This window comes from Cannabis sativa, chromosome 1, assembly GCF_029168945.1.
Source record: "Cannabis sativa cultivar Pink pepper isolate KNU-18-1 chromosome 1, ASM2916894v1, whole genome shotgun sequence".
Lineage (NCBI taxonomy): Eukaryota > Viridiplantae > Streptophyta > Magnoliopsida > Rosales > Cannabaceae > Cannabis > Cannabis sativa.
In genome coordinates, this window is record NC_083601.1 from 27,108,224 (window position 1) to 27,120,552 (window position 12,329).

A 12,329-nucleotide genomic window follows, 5' to 3' on the forward strand; every position below is an offset into this window, starting at 1 on the left:
AAAAAAAAAAAAAAATCTATATCTATATATAATAAGAACAAATATCATATAGACCAATATTTGAAAATTTTACTTCTATATTTTATTAAATGAAAAATAATAAAATTAGGTTGATTTTGGTCAAATATTTTCAGGATTAGAATTACATTACAGATCGGATCATAACTATTAAGGGTTAAAATAAGATTAAATTTTAGAGTTGAACAAAATTTTGACCAAAATCATGGCTGATTAGTATTTAGAATTTAGCATATTAAATAAAATAATTTATAAAATTTTGTGGAGTGAACGTGTCCCTATTTATATTAGTATGGACATTTATGATGAAAGAAGGATCCTGTGACACAAAGGCATATGTGGTCCTTACCCAATTTTATTTTACTTTTCTATATATTACTTTGATTTTCATTACATGCAAAAAAAAAAAAAAATGTATCTATTCATTTTGTTGGCATCTGGGAAATTAGTATTCTAATTCTAATGATCCTTTGACATGGATTCTGGTTGGTTCTTTTTGCTAGATTAAATTTTGTTATGCTACACCACCAATCAATCAATCAATCCCACAACTTCATTTTTATTTGTTCAATAAAAATATAAAATTAATTATTCAGTACAAATAGAAGAATACAAATTGAATTTTAGAATCACAAGCTACAATTTGATCCCAGCTTTTTATTTTTTTTGGTGTCAAAAAATTATTGTATATATATGGATATGTATCGAATCGATGAAAGGAAGAGTATGGTTGATGGTGATAAGTATATGCAGGGTTGCAGGGGAAGCATAATATGGATCCGCATGGTGATGGTATTGGTAATGGTAATGGTGATGATGATGATAATTGTGAGGTGGTGGAGACTCGAGAACTGTGGGATGCGAATGGGAAGGAGATCCGACAATATTGGTCGGAGATATCTGTGTCTGTCGATGCCGATGATAAGAGCTTCTCTACTACTCAGCCTCTTTTGCTGAAGAGGAGAAACACTACTTCCCAAATTGCCATAGTTGGTTCCAATCTCTATTCAATCGAGAGTCTTGATTATGAGTAAGTCGATCAACCCACTTCTTCTTCTAGGAAAATACCTTGAAATTATTGTTGCAAATTTAGTGATTTGTTGATGGATTTAACGATATATTTTATATAATGAATTTGGGTTTGTATTACATTTTGATTTGTGTTTGAGAATGAATTGTTATTTGAGTGGCAAATATCTTTCTGACGGTGACATTTGTTGGAATTATTAACTGGAATTGTTTGCTAAGCTCTTTTCGAAGTTAATTTTTCTTTTTCTGATTCGAGAATTCAATTGTTTTTTTTTTTTTTCAATGTTTCTTCTTTCTTTTCATTGAGGCTAATAATAAAATGATTTCAGGATTGCTGAAAATGAACTCTTTAAGCAGGATTGGAGATCAAAGAAGAAGGTGCACATATTTCAGTATGTACTACTCAAGTGGGCATTTGCTCTTCTCATTGGACTCGGAACAGGACTAGTTGGCTTCTTAAATAATATTGCAGTCGAGAATATTGCAGATTTTAAGCTCCTTTTGACTACTGATCTTATGTCTAAGCATAGGTGAAATTTGACTCCACTATTTCATTTATCTATTAAAGTTTTTCCTGTGTTTTTAGCCTGATTTGTTTTGATGATCATTGAAGAGTTTTCATATCATAGATTATTACTTTGATTCTACAATGACTCATCTTACTCTTCTGAGCTAAATGCTAAAGAAACCTCCCATGTAACTAAGACAATAGAAGTGGTTCGAGTGCAGATACTACACGGCTTTTGCTGCATTTGCTGGTTGCAACATTGGTTTGGCAGTTGCAGCAGGTGCTTTATGTGCTTATATTGCTCCAGCTGCAGCAGGTTCTGGTATTCCAGAGGTTAAAGCCTATCTCAATGGTATTGATGCTCATTCAATACTCGCTCCAAGCACCCTCCTTGTCAAGGTATACAAGAAAAGTCTCTTCTCTTAGTCTTAGCATATCCCTTATCTGTTTTGAATTCTCCTTCCCACTTCTTACTTGGTTTTACTCGGATTTGGAAGATTTTTGGATCCATTTTGGGAGTCTCTGCAGGCTTTGTGGTGGGTAAAGAAGGGCCTATGGTACACACAGGGGCTTGCATAGCTTCTCTGCTTGGACAAGGAGGTTCACGCAAGTATCATTTGACATGGTCGTGGCTGAGATACTTCAAGAATGATAGGGATCGACGAGACTTGATCACTTGTGGTGCTGCTGCTGGAGTAGCTGCAGCATTTCGTGCCCCCGTTGGTGGTGTTCTGTTTGCCCTTGAGGAGGCTGCTTCTTGGTACATAGCTTCCATACCTTGCTTCTCAAATAAAAAATATTAATAGCAATAAATAAATGGAATATTTATTGGTTTGTGTTTGGTGTCTGGACAATGGTGGTTTAGGTGGCGAGGAGCACTTCTTTGGAGGGCATTTTTCACAACAGCAGTAGTTGCTATAGTAATGAGAGCTTTTATACAATTTTGCTCTACGGGAAAATGTGGTCTATTCGGGCTAGGAGGTCTGATCATGTACGATGTAAGCTCAGCTGAAGCAATATTTAGTGCCTCTGATATTTTAGCTGTGATATTCCTTGGTGTTATTGGAGGCTTACTTGGAAGTCTCTACAACTACCTTGTGGACAAGGTAGTTCGAACTTATAGCATTATTAATGAGTATGTATCCCCATCTCTTATTTCAATAGAAAAGAAACAATACTATAATATCAGTCAATCCTAAGCATTCTTTGATTTACCTGCAGAAAAGGTCCTGTTGCAAAAATCTTACTGGTTATGACCATAGCCATTTTGACTTCATGTTGCTCTTTCTTCTTGCCTTGGTCTGCCAAGTGCATCCCTTGCCCTGAAGGCCTCACAGTTAGCTGCCCTACTGTTTATTCTGGTAACTATAAGGCCTTCCAGTGTCCACCAGGCCACTACAATGATCTTGCCTCCCTTTTCTTAAACACCAACGATGATGCTATTCGCAACCTCGTCAGTACAGGCACAATAAAGGAGTTCCAGATATCCTCACTCTTCATCTTCTTTGCAGCTGTTTACTTCCTTGGAATTGTAACTTATGGAATAGCTATTCCTTCTGGACTTTTTATCCCAGTCATACTTGCTGGAGCTTGTTATGGCAGACTTGTTGGAAGACTCTTTGAAACAGCCTCTCACTTGGACACTGGTCTCTTTGCCTTACTTGGTGCAGCCTCTTTCCTCGGCGGCACAATGAGAATGACGGTTTCCTTGTGTATCATACTGCTTGAACTTACAAATGATCTGTTGTTGCTCCCTCTTGTGATGCTTGTTCTTCTAATATCTAAAACTGTGGGTGATTGCTTCAACAAGGGAGTGTATGACCAAATCTTGAAAATAAAGGGATTGCCTTATATGGAGGCTCATTCTGAGCCTTTCATGAGGCATTTGGTTGCAGGTGATGTTGTTTCCTGTCCGTTGATAACCTTTTCTGGCATCGAAAAGGTGGGAACTATACTACATGCGCTAAGGATAACAGGGCATAATGGGTTTCCGGTGATTGATGAACCGCCTTTTTCAGACTCTCCAGAGTTGTGTGGTCTAGTGTTGAGGTCTCATTTGCTTGTTTTGCTAAAGGGGAAAAACTTTACAAAGGAGAAAGTTATGTGTGGTAGGGAGATACTAGGAAGGTTCTCTGCGTCTGATTTTGCAAAAGCAGGATCAGGGAAAGGAATCAAATTGGAGGATATTGATATTGAAGAGGAGGAGATGGAGATGTACGTGGATCTTCATCCTATTACAAACACATCTCCATACACAGTGGTTGATTCCATGTCACTTGCCAAAGCTGCCATTCTCTTTCGCCAACTTGGTCTCAGGCACATGTGCGTGGTGCCAAGGAGCCAAAAGGTATTATATGCTTTTCACATTCTTCTCTCTCTCTATATAATTATATAAATTAGTGTTAAATGATGTGTACTTTGAAAACGAATGACAGACAGATCCAATTGTGGGAATTTTGACGAGGCACGACTTCATGGAGGAGCACATTTTGGGACTATACCCTCATATGGATCCTCACAAGCAAAAATGAAGCCCCATATCATGTCATCAAAGGTGTTGTACATTTGGGAGGAAATATTCAAGATTCAACCGATTTGAAGTATGAACATTGACATTTCTACAATCTGATGCACAGTTGCATTGGGTACTATTGATTGCATCAATATGATTTCCACCGGCCAATGTGGCAACTCTCATACTATGATTTAGCTTTTTCTTCCTATCATGTTTAGTTCATCCATTGTCACATGTAAAGTCAGTTTTAGTTATTTTATTATTTTAAGGATAGTTTCTTTTGTTACTTATTTTTTTCTCATCATATAAACAATAATGGATAAAAGTGACCACCATATGGTGCTCAATAATATACCACCTCGAATAGTATTGGGCACCATATGTGCCTTTTTAGCAATAAAGGGACATGCTATGTCTACTGTTTTTATCTCTCTTTTTTATATCATAATTTATTTTAATTAAAAAAAATGATATGTTGCATTTTTTGTGAGAGAAAGAAATCTGTCATTCGACCTCCAATATAAATATAGAACATGATTGTAATAGGTGTAGGTGTATGGATAATAATTAATCTTGAGTTGCATAGGATTATTTATAATATATTTTTTAATAATATTGGAGAAGAAATAAATATTTATTTATAAAAACAATTAAATGTTATTTTTCTCCTCCTTCGTCTCCTTTGATTATCTCTGTCTACATTTTTTTTCACGCTTCTTTCTTTGAACAATATTTGTTGTTAGATTTATGTCGTAGAAACTGTCAAAATCAAACAATACAATTCACTACTATCAAACTAATGCTTTTTATATAAATGAAGAAATCATTTCTTGTAGCTTTTTGTTTTCATGGTAAATGTAATATCAACTACGAAGTACCCAAATTATGAATTGTTAGCTAAGTTCTCTATATCAGAGAATGAATTTAAAGGCATCTGGTGTGAAAGCCCTTAAAAGAATTTTTCTCAATTTGTTGTGGTAATCACTATGGTTGAAGAATATAGCTTGTTTCCTCAACATCTTTTCCTTACTAGCTGAGAATGTGGGCTTGAATATGTTTGATTTTCATTACACAAAATTGCAACTTAAACTCTATTGCATTAACATTTCATAACCTTTTATTTCTGGAGACTAATTATGTAGCTGAATTCGGCATATGTATGATATAGTTCTCTTACACCCGAGAGGCGAAGAACCAAAGCGTTTTGAGTTGCCAGCTTAGCAGAATACACACACAAAGCTTTATGTTATCAACTCTGTTTGTCTTTTTTAGAAATGTAATTTTATCTTTGTTAAGAGAGATTTACTCTCCTTTGTTGATGGTTTGGATTCTCAAGCTAGAACCGGTGTTGCAAAATCAGACTGATCTCCATGATCAATTTGCTCTCAAGGATCTTGGTCCAGCCAACTACTTCCTTGATTTTCAAGTTTTTAGAGACAAAACTGGTATTTACCTGAATCAAGCTAAGTATGTTCATGATCTTCTGGCCAAAACCAACATGACAGTTGCTTCTCCAACACCTACACCTATGTGTCAACTTGAAGGGACATGTTAGAGTACATTGTGTGATTAGTTTAAGCTTAGAGTTCATTAGCTGAGTTAGTTAGCTTACTAACCACCTTGGTTAGTTAGTCTAGTTGTATTCCCTATATTTCAGCTCTAACAAAATTAGTTAGTAGCTTCTTGTTATTTTCAACAGATCCAAACTCTAATTAAAAGGTCTCAGCTCAATTCAAGAGCCTGAGCACAATTAATTCATTTCCTCATTTTGTCTTCTTTCACTATTTTTATTTTTCTTTATGCTCAAAGCAGCAAGCCAAAGCTTCCATTGACACTAATAGAAGCAAAAGGAATACATGTTCTTAATTTCTTCAAATTCCAGATTATTTTTTAGACATTAGTTTGAGTTGAATTTACCACTCTTAATTAAAGATAAAAAACAATACGAGGTGAATAATATATAATTTTATTTAATTAAAATGTTGTGGTTACTCTCTAATTAATTAAAATTATATGTATTTTCTATACTATTTATATTATTAATCTCAAAAATAATTTCAGAATGAATTATTTCACTTTATTTTGTAAACTTTTATCATTATTCAGGTAACATATCGTCCACATGTAAGAGAAAACTGAAAGCTGAAAAACAGTGGTGTAAGGCTCTAAGGAAGATTGTACATATCTAACTGCTTAGACATGGAGGGTTGAGATCTGTAGGAGATCTAATAAACCTAACAATGTCGATTTCTTATTAGTTGATTTTAAAGTTTAATTCTTATCCAGTATGAAAGAACACAGATCAGAAGACACAAATTTTATAAGATTCATCCGATCCTGGAAACTCATTCCAGGCGACTATTGCTTGGGTTCCCTTGAACCAGGGTAATAACATCCACTATAAATTAATCAATTTACAATATCCAGTCTTGATTACAATTTCTCAAAAGTAATCTTAGAACAATTCATACAAGGATTACCCTATAACTTTGACCACGATCAAATCTAACAGTCCAAGTCTCCTTAGACTACTGAAGCGAAGCTCCCCTTGCTTCCTTGCAGCTGAAATCCCTTCAGCACACCTTGATCTGAACTCTCTTCAGATAAAATCAGACCACCGATTCTCCTTCAGCTCCTGAAGATCCAAAAGATCTGCAAACAAAACCAAGAAACAAAGAAATTGATATGCCCTAGGAGCAAAATTAATCCAAACAAAAACACTATCGAAGAAGCAGAGTTAGTTAGAAAATCGGTAATTCGTTATTATATTACTAACTACTCTACTAATAACGAACTTAACAACTCAGCAACCAACAAGCAACAATTGTCCAAAGTTTTTATGCCAACTAAAGCTGACCTGTCAAGTAAAAATAATAACAAACTATATTAAGCTAAACGAACCAAATGAGACTAGCCAGCATATAGATGAACACATAATTTGCCACAAAAAACAACTTGGATCTTACAAGATCAACTGGCATAGTTATTTTGTTTTCTTGCTTAGGTCAACACTTTTGGAATTATTATATTATATTATATGTATCTTTTGATTCTTTTGTAAGTAAATAACAAGATCATGACTTTGTATATATTAAAAGAAGTTATTTTTAAGAAATTTTTTAATTATTACAAAGTATTTCAAATATACTTTTAAAATAAAATTTCTTTGATCAGCGAATGTTAGTATAGTAATTAGAAATCAAGTAACATGTCTAAAATACTAAGTGTGAGATGAAAATAAGTTTGAATTTTTTTTTAACATACATGATAATATGAAAATGTTCAAAAATTTATTGTTGAAGAATTAATTTTTTAGAAAATTTTAATAAAAATGATACTGCAACTATAACAAACATTGCTATGACTTTTTTTTAGAAAAACGTAATTCCATACGTATTTTTAGAGGAAAAAGTTGTGAAAGAAATTAAAATAAAAAATTGACCATAAGACATATATATTTAATTAAAAAGAGTTGGTAAAAGTATTTAAATACTTAATTTTTTAAATATTTAACCAGTTGAGGCTGCTCTTCACTTGCTCAAGAGCCATTTCAATTCATAAATAAAATATATATATTTATATATGTGAATCTGAGTATATTAATGAATGAGATGTCAAGATCAAAATTTATTTTTCTTTCCTTACCACCATCACCAAAGTCAATCCTCTTGTATTATCATCACGTAATCATTCTTAATTTTATTAATCACGTTTATAATAATAGCAATTTTTTTGGACTTGCACTCACAGTTGTTTGATCAAAATAAAATTTATTGCTTTTGCTAATTAGAGTTTTTTCTTCTTAAGCTAATTATAATATTTTATTTTAACTTCATTACTTTTTTATTTTGAGTCAATGTTTACTATACAATATTAGCTTTTGTAATTTTTAAAAAGTTTATAAATAATTTACAATATTAAAAATATAATTAATGTTTCTTGAACTCGAGTGGTAAACTCAAGAACTCTATTGTCAGTAAGACATGCATAGTAATGGTGTAAAAGGGCGTATATATGGCAAATTGTTTAAATTAAGTTTTTGACTGTACACCGCTATATAAAAAAGAGTAATTTGTGGCATAACCCTTATAAGTGTTTAGTTTATTGCAACTAACTTTTAATTTTAAAATTTTGATGGTAAAACCCCCTAAACTAATATTATGTTAGCACTTAGCACTTTCCATCCATTTTTAAGTGGTAAGTGTTATGTTGTACTATCCATATGTACACATTGTATTGTCTAGGTGAACAATGTGTACACATGGAACAATTTTATTGGTCCACGTAAATAAATGTTTAAAAAAAATAAAAAATTAATTATTTAAAAAAAATCTTTTCTTTAAAAAAAAAACCCTAATTCCCTAAAAAATTCTCTCTCTCTCTCTCTCTCTCTCTCTCTCTCTCTCTCTCTCTCTCTCTCTCTCTCTCTCTCTCTCTCTCTCTCTCTCTCTCATTGCTCCAAACCTAGCCGCCATCCCCATCGAAGCCACCATCCACAGCTAGTGACTACCACCACCACCAACCCTCACAACTGCCCACCATCACCACCACTGTCGAAACAACTGCACACCATTACCACCGTCAAAACCACAACTGCTCACCACCACTATTATCGTCACCTCCATCCTAATTCAAACACAACCCCATAACTCATATCCAAACACAATCAAACAAACATAAACACCTACCACGATCTCAATTTCAAATCTCACAAAAACAAACAAACCCCATTCAAATCCATAAGAAAAAAAATCTTAAATCGAACAATTAAATCTGTCAAAAAAAAAAAATGAAAGAGAGAGAGAGGTGAGACAGTGGAGAAGCTTGCTCACCGAAGGGGCAAGAATTGAGACCCCACATCTCGTTCAGGTGCAAAGCAAACCCTCGCCATTGTTGTCGTTTAGGTCCCATACTTTTTCCAATGCCATCGCCCCAAACCTCTCCACTGCTATCTCCTCCGTGCTCTGAGTTCTCAACGCCCTCTCCCTTCGGCACTGTCACTATGAGCTCGTCGTCAACAAAGACTGCCCTAGCGAGCTTTGGTCGTCGTCTCCGGCAACCGAAACCTCCACATGTCGAGTTCGAGCTCGTCCAAGGACAACTCCATTGACCCACTTCCTCTAATCACAATCTTCGTCACGCCAAGATGGATTTCGACTGTGTGAGCCCTCACATCGACACCGAAACCCTTCGTCTCGGCCATGGGGGAGCCCCTGGAGTTTCTTGTGGGTCAGAATGGTGGTGGACGACTAGATTTAGGGTAGTGAGAGAAGAGAGCACGAGAAGAAGAGAGAAATAAATTAATTTATTATTTTAAATTAAATTATTTTTCTTTTTTATGGAATAGATTGATTTATTATTTTAAATTAATTTATTTTTACTTTTTTTTATTTTTAAATATTTTTTAGGTGGGCTAATAATATAATGTCATGTATACATTATGTCCATCTGGAAAATACCCTGTGTACACAGACATGCCCACATAGAAGTTAACTGCCAAAAATAGATGGAAATGGCTAAGTGCTAACAGAACATGAATTTAAGGGGTTTTGCCATCAAAATTTTAGAATTAGAGGTTATGTGTAATAAACTCGACACTTACGGAAGTTACGACGCAAATTACTCTATAAATAAATAAAAATATAACTATTTGGATGTAAAAAAAAATGAGCCTATTGATACATATTTTAATGGTGCATCCTAGAATTTCTAAAATCATTTTCGTGGAAAGTTTTTTTTTTAAATAGATTAAATCACATCAAAACACAATATTTACTCAATTATTAAAATCATATCATAAAGTTTAGACTTGGTAAGCTAATTCATTGTACCTTATTCCGACATAATATTGATTTTAAATAGAAACGAGTTCTGTTTTTTAAATATATAATTAACTTCTGTTTTCTTCCTTTTAAAATTTCAACTACTTGTGCACATTTTTATTTTTATTTTTGGTAGTACATACACATCACTAAAACTTAAAATAAAGATGTCACCCATCATTATTAAAAATAAAGATATAATTTCTATATGATAATAATAATAATAATAACAATGATGGAGTGTTACGGGCTCACCTTTTCAAACAGCAAAATACTTGTGTGATATTTTGATTTTTCTAAGATAAGGCCAATATTTTAACCATTTGAATAACAATGGTGTTCATTTTTTTTGCACGGCAGTGTGCTTTGTACACACTTTCGTCCCTTGAACAACTCCACCATGTCATGCTCGCAAGCATCCATGAGTGTATCCATGTATAAGCTCTCTAGCCAAGATACTCACATTGTTTGTAGGTTCCCACTATGGTAGAGAAAATCCAAACACTATCGCCCACTTAGTCACTTGTGACCAAGGTAGCATGTGTGGTCAAATGCCAACATTAATTAGTTGATGTGCCAATGCATAGTCATGCCCCATTCGATACTTTGAACAATCTCCCTTATGGCCCAAGGACTTCCATACATTCATGGTCTAATTCTTAAGGCACCATGTTTCTATGCATGTGGGCAGGCCCTCAAGTGAACCAACCAGACTAGTAGAATACATTAGACCTCTATCTCTTTCTAGCATGGTGCATCTATCTCATGCACGTATGCAAATTAACTTGCCCCACGAATGACGACATGTGGCATCTCGTTTGAGACTCGTAAGGTCAAGGCACCGCAACGTCTCATGAAGATTTAGGTCATGTTCCATGCAAGTAGCATATCGAAAACTAATAAAAACGTACCAGTGAACTTTTGGCAGCCTTTCTAGACACACTACCATATCGACTTGATAATATCCATGAGTACTTCAACTCATAGAGACATCGTGGTCTTTATATGCCCGCCTATTAGTTCTATTGACTAGTAGTACCTCACTTAGCACTAAAGTACTACGGGTGGTGGAGATCGCTAACATCAAGTAGTTCTCCCCCTAAAAGAGCATTCTACTAGAAATATACATAATTTTTGCTCTAAAAACATATGGCTATGACTACATACTAATTCTTATAGTTCTTCAAATCTAATTGTGACATTATATTCTTAGACCAAAATAAATGACTTATACCAAGTTCTATTTTAATTTGGAAAATATTAAAAGATATTTATAAAAATATCACTTATCATATAAATTAGGCAGCATACTACTATAATACACACCAACATGTACACCACTTGGTCACCTAAACTCAGCTAAACAAGACTATTGTCTACTGTCAAATTTTAATTATGCCAAAAAGAAATAATTAATATAATAAATTTCGTCATGTAGGTCCAAATAATATGATGATGCGAATCATAAAGTTTTATTCATTGTCATCATTAAACAGTCCAAAATTCATATAATTTAATGACTGCATGGCGATGGTGATGACTATTTTGGTGTATTATTTAAGCGGATGTATATATATATGTACATATATACATCATACATTTTGTGCTGCAACTATATTCTATTTCAGTCTTTCTACGTGTATATAGTTATTATTTTCAGATATTTCTTGGTGTAATTAATTATAGGTTAATTAGATTTTTGTCCCTTGAACTTTGACATGTACCAAATCATGTCTCTTGAACTTTTAAGGTCATTGAAAATGCTCTCTGAACTATTGAAATTGTTGGATTTAAGGATTTTTTCTAATTTTAGTAAAAAAGTTGGATGAAAGTTCAGGGGGCATAATTTAGTACATGTCAAAGTTCGAAGGGCATGATTTGGTAGATATAAAAGATTGGGGAACATGGTTTAGTACATAAACAATTATTGAAATAGTAAAATTGAATAAAATTAGACAAAAGTCCTTAAATCCAACAATCTCAATAGTTCATGGGGCATTTTCAATAGCCTTAAAAATTCAGGGGGGCATGATTTGGTACATGTTAAAGGTCAGGGGGTAAAAATCCTAATTAGCCTAAATTATAATATACGTACACAAATGTCAAATAGTCTATTGTATGTGTAGTTTTGATCGTAGAAAATAATTTTTTTTCAAATTTTATTTTAATTAGAGTAATTTGTAGCGTAAATATTTAAGTTTAACATACTTAAGTTTAATTTCTAACATTAATAATAATACTTAAATTATATTTATAAAATTTTCGTAAATATCTAGCCATTAAATTTCAAGTATCATTTTCTTATTGACATTATTTAAATTTTTTAAATAAAAAAAATAAAAATTTAATGATCTGGACCAATCAGGGACTACCACGTGGACATTAATTTGATCTTAAAAGACGAAAGTTACATAAATATAACTAGGGGTGTTCATCC

At 33.4% G+C, this 12,329-nt stretch overlaps 1 protein-coding gene across 1 annotated transcript; it reads left to right on the top strand.

Moving 5' to 3' along the window:
• The first annotated feature begins 334 nt into the window (after positions 1–334).
• Positions 335–4,499, top strand: LOC115705708 (chloride channel protein CLC-c-like). The gene is made up of 8 exons (XM_030633121.2): positions 335–503; positions 772–1,048; positions 1,377–1,577; positions 1,777–1,954; positions 2,053–2,315; positions 2,421–2,690; positions 2,777–3,902; positions 3,991–4,499. The coding sequence occupies exons 1-8, from the start codon at positions 494–496 to the stop codon at positions 4,084–4,086; spliced, it is 2,421 nt and encodes an 806-aa protein (XP_030488981.2). The 5' UTR covers positions 335–493; the 3' UTR covers positions 4,087–4,499.
• Positions 4,500–12,329: the final 7,830 nt, after the last annotated feature.